Source organism: Pseudopodoces humilis, chromosome 6, assembly GCF_049639895.1.
Source record: "Pseudopodoces humilis isolate 2021_Gansu_Grassland_sample_001 chromosome 6, ASM4963989v1, whole genome shotgun sequence".
Lineage (NCBI taxonomy): Eukaryota > Metazoa > Chordata > Aves > Passeriformes > Paridae > Pseudopodoces > Pseudopodoces humilis.
This window is the reverse complement of record NC_142205.1, coordinates 51,059,017-51,076,725: the sequence shown is the minus strand read 5'-3', so window position 1 is coordinate 51,076,725 and position 17,709 is coordinate 51,059,017. Positions and strand designations below refer to the sequence as shown.

At 39.6% G+C, this 17,709-nt stretch overlaps 1 protein-coding gene across 10 annotated transcripts in view; it reads left to right on the top strand.

Moving 5' to 3' along the window:
- Positions 1–17,709, top strand: part of PDLIM5 (PDZ and LIM domain 5) — a 123,026-nt gene that overhangs the window by 22,194 nt on the left and 83,123 nt on the right. For all 10 annotated transcript variants that reach the window (XM_088056768.1, XM_088056766.1, XM_088056761.1 and 7 more), the window contains exon 3: positions 17,438–17,589. In XM_088056768.1, the coding sequence (XP_087912894.1) occupies positions 17,438–17,589 (152 nt within the window). The remainder of the gene's footprint in view (positions 1–17,437; positions 17,590–17,709) is intronic.

The following is a 17,709-nucleotide window of genomic DNA, read 5'->3' as shown; positions in this document are numbered from 1 at the left end:
GAATGTCTCAAAGCTTTTGAAAAGCCCATTTGTAAATTATTGCAAGAATTAAACAGACTCTTGTTGACATAAGTAGGCTTTCATGTTTATTAGTTTTTAGTGCAGACAGAAAATGTGCATGTGTATGTCTCTCTGCCTCCTTCATTTTAGTGCTGCGGAACGGTGAGGAGGGAGATGTTGCAACACTAAGATTTTTGTTCAAAGTACAATCTGAACTGCTGCCAGCAGGCACTGGAAAGCTGTCATGCCAGGCCCAGCTTTTTATTGATGCATACCAGCCCTGACGCAGAGGTGGTAACAAATACCTGCAGGAGTCATGCCTTTAAACATTTTTCCACGCAGCCCTATTACCAAAATTCTCAGGATCAGTATGCATTTATACATTATAGCTGAGCATTGTTCAATTGGGGTAGATTCAGTGTCTGCAAGCAGCCACCACAACTCTCGATCTAGGATTAGAAACTGGCTCCCATGAAAAGCAGGATCTGCATGGCACCTTCTGGGGAAGGTGTGGCTCAGGCTGTGTCCTGTAGGGCAGCTTCATACATGCAATAGTTTGCTATGGCCTGACCATTCTCCTACTTGGCAACACTGCAAAAACAAAAACAAAAAAAGAAAAGGTGATAGCTAAATTGTGCTTGAATTTGCAGTGAAAACCAACCTGATTTGTGTTTTCAAGCCCCTTCCCTCGCTGGGGTCTCAAAAGAATTTCACTGTCAAGATAGACAAGTGGAAAAGGTCTCAAATTCTTTCCTCTTGTTTGTTGATTTCACATACCTGCTGGAAGAGAGCAGTGTTTGTTACCCACCCGAGAGGTCTGAAATGTTTCAGTGCTTTATTCCATTTTTGCCTTGGCCTTCAGCGGGAAGTATGTGTGCAGGTAATGCCCCAGCTATGGCACAGCCTGTCCCTTGTCCCTCCTGACCCGTGTCCCAGTGCGTCACACCACGTGTGTGCTGCTGGGGCCGCGTCCCGGCCCTCTGGGCACGGCACAGGCACTCGCCCTGCCCTGCCTCTGCTGACTTCTTGCACTTTGTTGTGTTGCTGGCTGAGACTGGCCCTGGGAAACCACTCAGGCCCTTCATTTTTTTCTAAGTATACTTCAGGTGGATACTTCTGAGTGCTTTTCTTATTTCTGCTTTAAAACGAGGCCTTTGTTCACACTTAAACAGTGAAGAGTGGAGCTGTAAATCAGATCAGGAGACCATAGATATAGATAAACTCAGTTGCAAACTCAGCTTATCTCTGTTTAATGTGAGACCCTTTTCCAAGAACCTGTGGCATTTTTTTACTGCCTTTGGGATACTGCTGTACATCTGGATTTGGCAGAAGCATTAACTGGCTCTTGTAATTCTTAAAACCCTAAAGCTGTGGCACTGCTGTGCTTCACCAGAGAACTGGAGATGAAGCCAAAGGTTCATTATAAAGCATAGCTGTAATACAATCTATAGCAGAATATTAAAGTGACGTGCTGGCTGGATGTGCTGTGGTTTAAAATAACTTGCATTCATGTCCCCCGAGCACCAGATGAAAGTTTAGACCCTTGCTGGGCAGCCCACACCACACTTGGAGTACACTGTTCAACACGTAGGCTCTGGGGCACCGCTGTCTGTTTTGGAGAGTTTTCTCTATCATTTGCTCTTCTATTTCTTTTTTAATTGGACTTGGGGGGTGTTTTTTTGGTTGGGTTGTTTTATTTTGGTTTGCGTTTTTTTTGCGGGGTGGGGGGAGGTGTACTTTGGATTGGATTTTTTGTTGCCTTTTTATTTTTAAACCTAATTAAATTCACAGATCTGAAGACAAAGCTCTTGCTTCCTAAACCATGTCTGTCTGGAGATAAATGGCTGTGAGCCATTTAATTCCTGATCCTTACCATCCTCATGCCTTCGTAGCACTAAATTAGGATAAAGTGATTTTATTTTTACTTCCAGATGGTATATATGAGGGAAACAGCATTTGACCAAGATAAGATTTTTGTGCAACTGTGCTAAAATGTGTTAATTGGACCCTATTTAAAATTTGAAAATACTATATAGAAATTTTTAATTATGCAGAGCTAAACCATCTGTCTTTCCATCAATGAATCAGAAAGATCTTATTTGTTGGAAAAAAAAAAGAAATGTTTTTCATTGAGGGACAGGGTTGGTGAGCTCTGTGATTAGTACTAATTTCTGCATATGGTGTATCCCAGAAACTTAGAGGAGCTTGCCTGGAATTGCCTTTGCAGTGATGTGCGTTTATGTGGTTTACATCGTCACTAAAAATTCTTTTCCAGACTTGGGGTGTTTCCTCTGGTGTTACATGTTTGGGCTTTATGGTTTTAGAGCTCCTCAGCTCCATGTCCAATAACCTTGAGTAGGAAGGTACAGCCTGAAGCACAGACTTAAGTCTCTATTGCTTCAATCCTGCTATTCCCCTGACTCCATATACCACCCCATCCCCTTCCTGTTCTACTGCCACTGCTCATCCATTCACATGCTATGCTAAAAGAGCACAGAAATGGACTTTGTTTTCATTTTTGGTGGGTAATACTATCAGCCTTTCAGTTAGAGATCTGTGTTCCTTAAAATTTGGTTCCCAGGAGAACTACCGTAACTGCAGGGCATTGTTATTGAGGTGTCATATTTAGTGATATAAATTGGAAGTTAGAACACATTCTTCTTTTGTTTTGGGGAGGTTTGTTTAATCCCGCCCCAGGGACATGGGACTTAACTCTGTCTGTGCTGAGAAATTAACCATCACTTGTTGCTGACCTGGGTTAGATTCAGTGATATAAAGAGATCTGCTACACAGTCTATGCATATGTGGTAGTAATGCTTCACTTCACAAATTATTTACTTCTGATACCTTCATTTTCCGTATCTTTTGTGCACCTTTTTGTATGCACGGCTCTGTGTTGCTGTCTCTCCTCCAGAGATGTGTAATGAGCACACTTTAATGTGTTTGAACGTGACAGATGATTTTGTTCTTCATCTGATTGTGCTTGATCACTGTTGTTCCAACCTGCCTCTTCTGCTGCTAACTTGCTAAATCAGCTTTGTACTCCTTAGGATGATGAAAACCAGCCTGCTTGTGTCTTCTCTGCAAAAGGGGGAGGAATGATAGCTATTTTATGTTCAGTGAGTGCTGTGGTTAGTGTTTAGGAAGTGCATGTGATGGTAACAGACAAGCAGGGAGGTCTGGTGTAACCTCAGGCAGGTTAATCGCTCTACACATTGACATTTGAATGCAAACTTTAAGCTGCACCATGATTTTTATGTCTGGTTGGTATTTCTTTTATTTTGTTTGCATTAGTAGCTTGCACTAGCCTGGAAGAAAGAAATACGATGTTCTGCTTTAAGTTTTGTTTATGCAGAAAAATTGTGGGGTTTTTTTTTCCCCTCCTCAGTTTAATAAGAATGTGGAAGAAGCTGTGTCTTTGGCTTGGTCCACATCTTGTGCTGCTGTTGTTTTTATTTGAGTTTTATATGCTTTCAGTTCTCAAAGGCTTGATGAATTGGTTTGTATCAGATTTGTAAGGGGATGTTGTTACCATTGCTAGTATCTGGCCCAAACTTTGCATCAGCTAGAGTTCTCTGCAAATATCTGCAGTTTGGCACCACAGTCTCATCCTGGGTGCCCAGGCTCATGCCCTCGGTATTTCTCTAATGACTTACTCCCTCAGATTGCTTCCTTGGAACAGATGGTGAGTTGCATGAGTTTTTCTTGTGGTAAGGGAATGAATACTGTGTTTAAGCCACGAATGCTCTGTCAGTTCATGCTCTTGAATAATACACGTATTGTAAGAAGGAACTTCAGTGTCTCCATTTGACCTCATCTTCCTGTCAGGTCACAGATGTCCATTTGTGGATGGAGAAGAAAACTTAAAGCCACACTAACCTGCTATTCCCCTAACCTCATTTATAATTGGGCATATTTCTGAGATGTTTTACTTTCAAGGTCTCCAACTTTATTCATGTTTCTGCTTATGTCATGCTTATTGTTCCCTCTTTCTAGTGTGATTTGGCTTTTTTTCTTCATCTCTATACTTAAAAAAGCGCTGCAAAACCTCACCTGAGAGAGACCCTGTATTGTATCAAGGTGAAGTATTGGCCCTGTTGAACTTCCAAATAGTAACTTTGTTAGTATTTTACTCATTTTGGGTCAAGGAAAGGTGCAAGATGCTAATCTCCTCCTTCAGTTTTCACATTTGAGTGGATGTTGTGAGTTCGTGATTTGTAGCAGAGTGTTATAATAACCTTCTCCAGGTAGTGCTCAAGGGGTTTAAAGGACAATCTTATTGGAAAGCTGGAGGGAAAAGGAAAAAAGGCATCTCCCACTATTTTGCAAGCCTTTCTTGTACAGGATTTGTTTCTCACTGTAACCAACTGAAAGATTCCTGCTGAAAGTAATACAAGTTTAGCTTGCATGTGATGCTTCCAGCTTAAATTGCTTTATGTGAGTGAAGCAAAACTTTAACGTGAAAATCTAAGCATATTAAAATACTTTCAGTATTAAATTCAAGTAGGGATAGGTCTTGCATGTTTTGTAACTGTGTTGGTGCTAATTATTCAAAATTTTTATCACAGTGTGCTTTTGTTTTTATTTAAGGTATGAAGATTCTTTATTCTCAGCATGCCTAAACATATTTTCATTGCCATAATAAGATGCCACTTAAATATAGCAGCTTAGAAGACAGGGAAAACACCCTGTGCTCTGTGGAAAATCAAACCTTTTTGTGGATTACTGGTACGGTAATCGGAGCTGAATATTAACTGAACATTAGTGAGAAGCATGAAATACTTCCAGACCATTTGGTGTCTGGAAGAGCCACTCAGGGATGTGTGCTGTAAATCTAGGACCTCCCTCTGGTAAGTTGCATAATTTTAGGATATCTGATGCCCTCTAATAGGTGGCCGGAGAGGAATGTCTGAAGGTCTTAATTTCAAGAAAGAGGTAATGGATGGCTGTGTGAAGAGCACAGATCCTTCAGTGGCATTTTCACTGTTCCATTGAACATTTACTTTTTGAAAAGGATTGAATAAAAAAATGTATTTATGAAGAGAAAGCTTTCCCCTAGAATTGGTTTGTTAAATAGGCAGGAAATATGCACACAGTGCATTTTTGGATCAGACTGATATGAGTCCTTGATGTCATCAGCTCATGTGACATGAGAACATTGCTCACCAAAGGTCACTAGCTGCACATTAAGTCTCACTTTCTGCTTCCACCTGCAGAAGCAGGACTAGAGATGCTGTTGCTGTTTGGCTTTTGATAAAGCATGCCTTGAATCGTGGTCTTGGTGGGAAGCCATTGGACCCTTCTGGTTCTGGTGGCCAGGCTGAGTCTGTGATGGCCTCAGCATACTCATCTTATCCTGCCTGATGATGTTTGGGGAGAGAGGGAACAGGCAGGACTGTGATATTTCTGCTTTTTTTTAGATGTTCTCATAAACTAAAGGTGGAGCCTCGGTGATTTTGGAAACTGTCCACATTCCCTGTCTCACCTCAATACATGGGGGTGATTTTGCTTGGTTGGGTTCTTTTCCCCCACAACCCAAGTTTTGCAGCTGAAAGTTGATTTCTTTTGTCTTGAGGAGCTGTTTAGCAAACATTAATGCACCGCTGCTCATGGTTTGCCTCACTGAAGTGAGTTATATATTGGTGTGTGTTGCATTGTGCATTTGGGTGTTTGTCACAGCTGAGGGATGCATCCTGCAGGGAAGGAGCAGGTACTCGCTTTGCCAGCAGTCTCAGCTGGGGTGAACCTCCAAGCAGGAAGCTGCATGAAGGCAGAGTAGCCCTGGAGAGACAGTTCTCCTGCCTTGCTTTTCAACTTTCTTGGATATTCCTACTTACTGTTTTTAGTCAGTAGGTGAAGAGTTTTTCACTGCTTTAGAGAGGCGTAAATTTTCTTGGATTTGGACTGATGTGGAGAATCTCTTTTGAGGATAAGCTTTCAGCAGGGAACATCCAGTATGATTTATTCCAAATATCTTTTCGTTTTGAAATTGTCTTTCTTCTGTCAAAGAATAAGTTGTCACTCACATTACCAGCTTCACCAGAGCCTTACTCATGAATGGCTTATACAGACTTGAGGTATACAAAATTGAGTAACGATCAGTGTAGTAGGGCAAGACAAAAACCACAAATCATCGTGGCTGTAACCAATATATAGGTCAAAAAGAGCATTATTTATAAGGACCAGAAACTTTGCTCTTCATTTGGTATAGTTGATGCCAAATTCAGGACAAGCAAGATAAAAAAAAAAGGCAAGTACCCCTTGTTATTTTTTTGTAGAAGTCTTCCAGAGTCTTCCAGAATTCCAACAATTCTTTAAGTAATGTTTACTTTTAGAAATTACTTGAAATCTAGCAGGAGTCCTCCTACAGTAAAAGTTGTTGCTGTTGAATAGTGAAAAAACTTGAAATTACATGCCTGAAGGTTTTCATGGACTTTACAAGTCAGCTATACTGTTTTTCAAAAGCCTTCTCCTTGTGTGTTGGTCAGGCTTTTACCCTTTAGCTTTGAAGGCATTCAAGAGGCTGTATCTAGATCTCAGAGGTTGAAAAGAGTTTAAGTCACATGGAAACCTGTGACTCCTGTGTGAAGGATCAATATTTATTACAATTGTCAGCAATAATAGTAACATAAAACATCCCCCAAAACAAACAAAAAACCCCACACCAAAAAGAACCAAGAAAACAAAAAAAAATAACCCAAAACCCAACAAACAAAAATAGCAGGAACAAAACCAAACCTGCAGGCTTTCTATACCATCTGTCTTGGATCAAGTTGGACAAATGAATGCATATTGTGCTTTTGTGTTTTGTTGTTTTACTTGGAATTGTTTCCTAGCTTGGCCTGTAACCACCAGTGTATATAAGATTTTTTTTTTTCAGAATGCTAGAGCAGTCTTGATTTTAGTCCCAAAATTTAATACTCTAAAAGATTTAAATGTTTGTTGCCTTAGATGTGACAGTATTCACTGTAAACTCTGCTTCGGATAGGGGTGGTTTCTTTTTCTGTGCCTTAATTTTGAAATGTCCTGATTTTGGTATGATAGCATAGGGCTGCATACACACAAACAGGGGGAGGGGAAAAAAAGAAAATGGAAGCAAAAAAAAGAGAAAATACACCAGAGAGCTGTCGTGGCTAACAGGCTTAAGCTTACAGCATTTCTCTGCAAGCCCAGACTTTGAATGGCCGGACACATTCCACTGCTCAGTGTCAAGCTGTGAGAGCAAGTGGTAGACTGCTGCAGGAAGTAAATTTGAAGGATTGAGTTTTCTTCATTGTTTTTTCAGAGCTATTTGATAATCAGCTTTATTCATTGTTTAGCTGTGTGTGTAACTTTCAGATCTCCAGATGTCCAAGGAAGAAAAAAAAATGTTGCAGCATAACTCAGACTTTAGGTTACTATAATTAGTTACAGTGCAGCTCTCAGCACTGAAACTCAGAAGATGGCTAAAATACAGCAAGAAATTTTGTCAGAGTTCTCAGCTGCAACAAGTACACAAGCATTTTTCTCTCTGGAGCTTTAGTAAGGAGGCTTTTGCATGGGTTTATGTTTAGTCTTGCATGTCTGTAATGCATTTGGAAATGGAATGGTAAGGGAAAACTTACTTAACATGAAGGTCTTCATTTTGCAGTCAGAAAATTTGCCCTGAATAGCTCCCTGTTTGCTCTGGTCAACTACTTTTTGTTGTACACTGCCTAAAAAAACGCTGATAATTTTCATGTGGTTGTCTCAGACAGGTCTCTAGCATAGAGAACAAATGCATTTTTATTTATACAGAGGTGTGTGTAAAAATAAATATTTATACACAAATATTTTCCCAAAGAATACATGTACACCACTGTCTATTAGTAACATATCCAGTGTTTTATATCCATAAAAAAATGTATGCACAAAACCCCCTCACCTGAAACTGTATAAAAAAAATCACATAAAAGTAATGTTGAAAGTCAAGCAAACTAAAACAGTGTATTGCATGCGTGCATATGTATATAAGTAATTTCAAAATGGAAAGTTAGATTTGAAATATTTATATGTTCTCATGAGCTTTATTAGCTTATGATAAAGATTTGTGTGGCTTAGCTAAAAACAGCTGTATGAATTTATTAAATAATGTGCGACTGCTTTGAAATGTGTTTCTTGTTTTCTGAGGGCTTTTTATTGGACTCTTTTCTGCAATATTTCATACTTGGGGTTTTAGCCAGTATGTGACTGGTTTAAAATTAATGACTGCTATAATATTCCCTTGATGTATAAAAGGCAAGATATCCTCAAGGACTTACTAATATCTCCTATTTTTATTTCTTTGTGCTAGAAGTTTGCATTTCACTAATCCTAAGGAGATCCTACTCCATTGCATGTGACACAGAAAATAGAACTGTGCTTTCATGAAGGTTTTGGCACTGCCATAATAGCATATTAGCTATGATTGGTTTATTTGTTACTTTCCATACACTTCAGATCACGCTTATTTATCTGAAATGAGTTGTCATCTTTCACATGTTTAAGATTGTCTTTTTCTTCCATCTTACCAAAGGGAGGTGCCATAAGCCTTAGTGCCTTTATACTTAAAATGTGAAGCCCCTATTGATGGAGCATGGAGGAGTTTCTGCACTCTGATGCATTTCTTCTGCATTTCCTCCTTGGGTGCTGAGCTGCATGCTCAACAGAGAGCTGGCACAAGTGTAGCTCAGTCTGCAGCCTCTTCTGCTGGTTCTGTGGGTGTGGTGGCTCTTATTGCTGGGCTTGGGTTTCACCTTCAAATGGACTTGTACAGTTTTTACAGAGTGATGCTTTGGGATGGCATTCACGTGAGTTGTCCTCTCTGGACAGATGTTTTGTGCCAATAACCAATACTCGCATTGCCTGAATTTGCCTCTGTCTTCTCCCTACTTATATGGTGCAGCTTGACATTATCTCAGTTCTTTGAAGCAAGCAGGTTGTTTTCTGCTTGTTTATGCATGCCTGGATTCTGGATAGGGGAAAGTGAAGCAATGGCTGGTGAAGCATGAGGGGTTCAATTTGTAGTAGCATTTTCTTGCCGCTGGCTGTTATTTTTTGTCACATCAGTTTCTGGTTCACACTCCCCACTTCATTCTCTGCTTTGCTTTCATGTGTAGAATTGCTTCATTAGCTACATTTCCTTCTCACTGCTGCCATGTAAAAGACTCTTTGTCCTGGGAGACATATTGAAAAGAAAAAAAAACTCTTTGTCCTGGGAGACATATTGAAAAGAAAAAATAAATGTATCTTTAAATTACACAGGATAATGTATAGTGCTATTTGTATTTCTAAATTGGATGTTCTGGCAAGCGTGGGGTGATAGCATCACATTTGATGCAGAAAAGGTATATCCCATTAAGAGGAGCTAAATCATAGACCATGAAAACCTTATGAAAACAAGATGACACATATTTGGCTACTAAGATTATTAAGGAGATGGATGTTCAGTTAGTTGAACTAATTTTATCATCTGTAAAAGGATAAACATAACACTGTCTGGGAAGGGAGGACATATACCATTTTATGCTCTGCAGACTTTGTCATATGTATGGCCTTTACAGGATGGAAATCAGTTTCTTTGGAAGTAGCTGAGCTCAGTCCCTTTTGTCACTTCACACTTAACCTCTATTAGAGAAAACTAACTCTGCTTTGCTTTGTGTTTGTTAGGGAGCCCCCAGCAATATAACTCAGTCAGTTTCCAAACTGCTTACTCTAAATGAGAGAGGCTTGAAGCTTCTGTTCTGATACAAATCAAGTGGCTCCTAAGGTGTTGCCTGTTCGGCAGTCCCAAGAAATCGTGTGCTTTAGTTGTGGAGTTAATTTGTGTTGGTTGTTCAAAAGAAAACCTCAAAAAACAAGCCACTGCTGGAGGAGAGATGTGCAGCTCCCAAAAGCTAAAGCAGCCATACAAATTTTGTGTTGTGTTTCTAGCTACATTTTTGTTCCATTTTCTCTCTCTGTCTCTCTGAGAAATTAAGTAGGCAGTATGTTTTACCCACTGGCATATAGTTTCTCAGGGAGGCACCTGGATCAGTTCTGTAAACTCTCTGAAGAGAAGAATAATTGTCAGAGAGAAGAAAGCCAGTTAAAATAAATAGGGCTCTTAAGGCATGCTGGCAGCATGAGAACACAACTGAGCTCCTTGAGAGAATTCTTAGTGAAAGCTAAGCATTCTCTCAAGGATGATAGGGGCTTAAATATCTTCAGACATTCGGGCACATGACTGTAAATTGTTTTCCATCACTCAAGTGTTTCAGAAGTATTTTTCAAAAGTTTTCTTGGAATTACCCATGTGCTTCCTGCAAATATGATTCTAGTCACAATGTCTGAATTATTTTGCCTCATTGTTTGACAAACCTACGTTTGACAACTTGCTTTTTGGCATTGTGATGTTATTTCTTCTCCAAATCAGAACATTAGTTGTATTTTGTTATTCAAGAAGTTATTGCCCATCCTATCTTGTTGTCAATCTTTTCATGTCTTTGTTCTCCTGAATGCTTCTAGAGGCTTGGAAAAACAAGACCAGATGCTTGGTCTTGTTACATGCCAATGGGGCTACACTTGAACAGAAGAGTTCCTTTATTCCTCTTTGTAGTGAGTGTGGCTTTTCATTCATTTTAATAATCCTTTGAATTCCAGTTGGTGTTTCCACATTAACTTGCATGTTATTACCTGGATAAAATGTTTAAACTGCATGTTAAATACGTGAATTGTACCAGAATTTATTGCCGTATGTGTAATTAGCTACTTTGTTTTCACACCAGCAAGGTCAAAAGCAGGGATTGTACCTTCTAATAACTGCTACCAGACTTGCAGTAATCATGAGATAGTGGTATTCTGTCAAAAATTAAATCTGAAGGCACCTTTGCTGAAATTATTTCTGCTTCCTTATGTCCTGCAGCAGTTGGATTGTCATAAGGGAAGGCAGCAAAGGTTCTTGTCCACAGAAGAGCTGAGCTACAAGGAAACCATGATCAGTCAAGCCATGGCAAGTGAGAGATGGCACCAGTTAATAATCCTTCTGGCACTGGCATGTGGAAATTGTTCCTACTTATTAGCAACCTGTTCTGGGGCAAGAGAGGGAAGCTGGGAGCCGCTGCTGGCGGCATTCAAGTTTGTTTGTTTGGTGTTAGGTGATTATAAAATAAAAGAGCACATATTCAAAAGGCCTGTACATGGTGCAGTTACTCTGCTTTGTAAACCTAATGTGTATTTTTGGATTCTTTTTTGCATCAACCCAATTGTGTGTGAGAGTAATTTAAGCTATGCGGTGCCTCTCCTGTTTTAAGTAGTCAGTGTCCTCTCATGCTCCTCTGTAGATGTGTAGCTCCACATTTAGTGCATGCAAGGATGCATAGAATGAGTGATTTGTGCATGCAACACATCATTGAAAGTGCTAAAACCAAGTTAGCTTGGTTTCATTTGGTGGTTTTTTGTTTATTTTTTTTTTTGTGGAAGACAGTAGATAAACATTAAATGTTGTAATACAATAAAGGAAGAATTTTAAGGAAAAAAGAGTGTTGAAACCATTTGTCTTTTTCCTAGAATGTGAACCCACAGGAATGCTCAGCCATGTTTGCTTAGAGGGAAAACTCAAACTGTGTTAGTTTTTCTTTGACATAATTTCTGAATGTGGGACCATAGGGATACCCAGCTCAATCATGTTAAAATATATGTTATTGTTGGGGTTACTGCTGTCAGAACTGAGAATGAAATGTGAGAGATGGTTTTGTGGTTTTTGCTGGCAAAATGGACAGATGCCTGTGGGCTCTCCCCATTTTCCCGTGGTCTGCAATGAGTCAAAGGGCTGGTTTGGGTCTGCTTCAACCGAGTCACTGAGGCATCACAGTGATGGAGCTGTGTATGAAGGGAAAGGGATGAAGCAAACATGGGGAAGTTTGTCCTCCCATGTCCATCCTGGGAGGACAGGCCAAGAGACAAGGCCAGCTCTCTCAACAGGACTGGGATGGGATCTGCTGTTGGGGTCCACTGCCGGACCAAGAATTGTCTGTGTTTTGTCTTACACTTTTTTTCCTTATACATTATCTTCATTGGTTATTTAATGGTTGTGCTGTGAATGCCTTAGGTTACAGCTTTATAAATCAGTTTGAAAACACCTTTAAAGTTACAGGGGGAGAAAAAGGAGGGAAATGAAAATGTAGCAAGTGGGAGGACAGCCACATGGAGTAAGGTGAGGGCAGGGTTTCCTAGTGGTGATACATAGCAAAGTACTCTGGTAATCAGACAGATTTTCTGACCTAAGCTAACTTTGATCCTTGCTTTGTTTGGGGAAAAGCTTTAGCTTATTTGGGGGACTGCCTCATAACACCTTTTTATAGCTGCTTGTGTCAGCGCTTTCCACAGCAAACCCTGCATTAGAGTTCTTATAACTCAGCTGTATAAATTTGATCTGGACTTTAAAACTGGCATGTATGTTCTTGATTTGGAAGCGACTATCAAAGCTGTCTGGCTAATCTGTTGGCTATGTGAATAATATTGCTGTAGTAAAGGCTTGAGGAACACGATAGACCTCTCAGTTTCCATTGAGTGCAGAGGAAGCTTATTTGCCACAAAGAGCAGGTGCTCTGATGCTTTTTTTTCCTCTCATGCAGAAGTTTTAAGCTGGACCAAAGATGTCAGGGTGTAGGTTTTGCTTCCTTCCCATCAAGGAAGCAGGATGGGAAGGGCTTTCATGAGCCATCCCATTGGGTATATCATTCTGGAGCACAGCATTAATCTATTTGTGTTTGTGGTGGTCAGTGTTGGACCTGAGTGTTCCATGCTCAGGTTCTGTGGGTTTTAAGATTCTGGGAGAACAGGAATCAGGTCAGATGTGCAATTTTTGAGATGGAGTTGCTGCTGCTACAGAGCACTCGTGTGTTCCCCCCTTGTATTTTGGAATGAGCTTCTGTTCCTCTCTTTCATTAATTCACCCAAGGTGCGCTTTTTAGCTTACTTCGAGCTCTACATATGTTTATGAGGTTGCTGTTAAAATACTGATTATCCATTCAAGGTGATACTTTGATCAGGTGAAATGAAGCTAGGGATAAACAAAACAGTGTTTAGTAAATATTAGCATAAAGTGTATTGTAGCAAGGAGATAAAGCCCTGTGGTTTGAAAAGGTGGAATGTTGTTTGATAGAAGAGTTTACCCCTTTGCTTATGTTGTGATTCTGCAAAATTATTCTGTAATGTTCTTTCTCTAAATGAGTATGTTGTGTTTTGGATTTTTACTTATTTAAAATACTTTTCTATAGGGAAAAGAGTAGACTAAAAGAGAACAGGAGCGGTAGTGACACCAAGATCATTGTCTGGTTGCTTTCTGATTGATTTTTCATGACTTTAAACTGAATTGCTACAGCCAACTGTGGATCAAATGGTCGAGAGGTAAAAATCAAGCTGGAGGGTGCCCAGGGAGTTTTAAATCAGGATCAGTGAATTACACCCTCAGAGGAAGGTGCAGATGACATTGAAGGATGTGGAATGGGAGAACATTGTTTACTGTCAGAGTACAAACCAGGTTTTTTTGGGAAAGTCATTATGATGTGTCATCATACAACATGGTTGCAGCTAGGATAGATTCAAGGCAAACAATTTTGAAAATAGAGAAGGCAGCCTGCATCTCAAGTCAAATAGACCTTTGTCCTGTGAGTAACTGAAATTCAAGTAATTCATTTATTACCGCATAAAAGCAAAATAATGGCAGCTCTAAGAAGAGTTGCTTGTCATGTGAAGGAAAAATAGGTGGTTATATGTTAAATAGAAATTAATTAGGCTGCAAATTACATTGATTCAGAGATAGATGCACATGTGTGTGCACACGTGCAATTGCCCTCAAAAGACTTTCAAAATACCTAATTAAAGCTTAAGAGTAAACATAAAAAAGCTGTTGGATATTGCAAAACAAAATAGTGTGCTGGCTAAAATTTAGCTCAGTAAAACTGTTGTATTCCAGGGTATTTTTGGCTGTTCACATTTCAAAACCTGAGTTGTAGAACTACGCTAAGATGACATTTTATACCTTGATTTTGAAGTCCATCCTGGGCCAAGAACTGTTTTGCTTTTGTTCTGTCTCCATTTGGTATGTGTTTTTGGACAATACTTGCAGTTTTGGAATTCTGATGTTGAAAACCAGAACAACAATGGTCTTTTTTTAATTTTTCAAATTTATTTTGCCAAACAAAACTGAAATCTAACGTCAGACGTGTGATTTCACTTGTGTTTGTTAAAAAGCGTCCCAAGCATCCCTGGATGGCGCAGGCTGGTTTTTGGCTTTCAGCCGTGTAGCAGATTGCTGCAGAGGGGCAGAGGTTTCCTGCCGGAGGCTGCGGGAGTGAGTGGCCTCAGCAGGTGCCTGGTCATGAAATGTCTCTCCTGCTTGCCTCCCCTTCAGTCTCCAAATGAGTTTTACAGAGTACAGAGACATGGAATTAAGTAGGAGGAAACATTCCTGGTTTGGCAATTTTGTAGCTTTCAAGTCTGTGGTGTAACATCAAGGGAAAAAAAGTCTGCTTTTTTTTGTAGCTCTAATTCATGATTGACTTTAAAAACCTGCCTCATACTATAGATACAGATCCATCAAGGATTTGAAGAATATTTGTGGTGCTTAGAGGTTAGTTGGACTGTTGGATAGCCGGTTTGGTAATTTTATTGCTATACTCTTCTCCATATACATCCTGTTGCATTGATTCTGTATGGTAACACAGGCACATTTAATAAAGGTATGTTCTAAGGATCACCTTTTTCCCCAGATAATTCTGTACTTTATGAATGACTGATGCAGGATAATGTTCCTAAGGTTAAATTTGTACTGTAAGAACAAAATCACTTGTACAGGATGGAAAAAGAAAAAAGTCATACAAAAGAAGCAATGAGATAAATATGTAGATGATAATATATAAGCGTCAAATCGTATTTATATGTCTTGTATATCTGTTGAATTTTTTAAAATCTAGGTTTAAAAAATGGAGTTCCATTGTGACAAGAAATATGGGCCTTCTTTCTCTTGGTTTTGTTTCGAATATCTGTGCAGTTTTGGTTCAAACATGTACACAGTTTGGCATATGAAATCTTCATTATTTATACAAATTTATTGCATGTAATGGTAATGCACAGTTCAGCATCTAAGAAGTGTCCAAACTAAGGCTCTCAGTGTCTGCAGTTTGAAAAAGATCCGTAGTTATTTCAAATGTTCTAATTCCTCCTCCTCCTATGTTCAGTGTAGATGTTTATTTTTATATACTTGTGATAATATTCCTCTTGCACTGGTGGTAAAACTGCCCTTGTAGCTTCAATCCCACTTCAATATAGGTGCTTCAGAAGCCAGGGTTGCTGACCATTACTTTCAGGGAATACTCATGCTCTGGCTGAGATTTCCTAGAAGTATCAACCTCACCTCTCCTGCTTAGTGAGTCAGATCTCTTACTCCGAATCAGTAGGTGTTACTTAGAAGTCTTATCCACTGCATCTAGATAACGAGATTATTACTCTGGCATCCCTCTGTGTGTGTGTGCAGTTCTTCTCACTCTTGTCCAGTAATTTGCTTGGATATGTCTCTGACAGCCTCACCTATGAAGCATATTCAATTGTCTGTCTACAACAGGACCCATGGACATAGCTAGAGACTCATCACACTTCTCAGGACTTACTTTCATGAAATTTCATCCTGGGGTTTTGCTGAAATGATGTTACAGTGGTCTCCCATGTGTGCTTGCAAAGAGATTCATCCCTAGTAGGCAACAGTTTAAGAATGACCTCTTGAAAGTCAGGTGGTTGGTTGTGGGTTGCCGTGTGTTGGCCACTAGAATTAAACAGATATGTTTGGCTTTTTTATTTTTTAATTAATAAACTTGTTTTCCTTTACACTCCTGGTGATGATAAAGCCTCCCACCCTTCCATGAAAATAATTACTATGAAGCTGGCTTTTGAAGTCTTAGTCCTGAACTGTGTGTAGGTTGGTTTTTTTCTTTTTCTTATCACAGATTTCAACATGTCAGCATCATGTGCATTTGCGCACGTTCTGAGAAAGCTAAATTTTATTCACTTGGGGAGTCCAATCACAAAGCACAGCGATCCATTTGACCTTTAGCTTTTAGCACCCTTACATTCCTTTCCCTTTTCCAGACCTTGCTGGCAAATGTCAGCGTGCTATAACATATCGGTTTAGGGATCTGTTTATGGCAGGTCCCATCCCTCACCCAAAGGTTTGAGGAGATTTCCTATAAATAGCCATGTTGGTCATAGCTTTCTATATGCTTGTGGGCTTCCCTGATTGGTGTTTTATAGTAATTAGGCCTCTTAGCTCACAGTTCGGGTATGAGCAAAATTGGGTATGAAGATAAAGCCATTCTACTGTTTGCAGCACTTCCCTAAAAGCAGTGGTTTCTTCAAGGAGTAGACTCATGCTTGCAGGCAGAGGACAGATTTGTGAGGCTTTGTGTGCACGGCACCAGCAGCTACAACATCTCTGCTGTAAGATAGGAAATACTTCTGGAAACATAGAGTAAATTTATACCATTCAGGATGTTTTTTTCAGCCTCCTCTAAAATGATTAGCAGGTTGCGGACCAGGGATATAAATCGGTGCATAGATCTTACCATGTGTTGCTTTAATTTCGATTTCTGGGAATGAAGGTGGTTGAAATTAAGTTGCATGAACCAGAACCACATGAAAAGATTGATTTATTGTTCAGTTGGGGACAATAATGTGAACTTTACAGAGGCTTCTGTTGCAATATTGTTTCATTCAAGTGGACCAAAGACAGTTGAACTGAACTTTGGCAGTGACTTTGATCAAAGAGTCAGACTTCTCAAGAGGCTTTTCTTACCCTGATCTGAATATACTTCAGGTCACCGGGGCTTGTAAATCTACTGAGAGAAAGGCAAAACAATGTCCTGCAATCAGCCTGTCTGTGATGTTGAACTTCTGACTTTCTAGTAGTTGCAGCTGGGGAAAAGTCAGCTTCACTGACTTTTCTTCCCTGCACATGGCCAAGCATTGACAAACAAATGAACTTTGAAGAGATTTTTAAGTAGAAAATCTAGAATGGGAAAAAACTAGTTTACAGCCTTTCTCTCTCCTCTTGTGAGAAAAATTTCATGTATGAAGAGAAAGGTGGCTGGGACTTGGAGTGCTGGAAACTGAGTGTGCCCATCCCTGCTTGTGTCTCTTCATGAATGTCCATAGCTTCCAGCCAGTAAAGTAGAAGTGGAGTTTGATTTTGAAAAACAGGCTATACTGTGCAATACTTTCCTGTCATTAAAGCAAAATAAGAATAAATATCTATAGGTATTGCAGCCATTTTCACAGGACTCACAAATGAGAAAAGGTATCTTTTTCTTTCCATGAAACAGCACTCTGAATAAAATATTGTGATTTAGTGTTCAATATAAGCATAAAGTGTCCAAGTTTCTCATTTACCATTCTTGGGATGTTTCAGCTTAATGATGGTGGCAAAGCAGCCCAAGCACATGTGGGGATTGGTGACGTGGTTCTCACCATTGATGGGATAAGCACAGATGGGATGACTCATCTAGAAGCACAAAACAAGATCAAGGCGTGTACAGGCAATTTGAACATGACTCTGCAAAGGTAAGATACCTTTTCTTTATTTAAAGAGAATTGATCATCATCCTAACAGTGATTTGGAGGATAAAAACGTGTAAGTGGTTTGGCAAAGTCCATGAAGTTAAATAGCAGTGATTGAAAGAT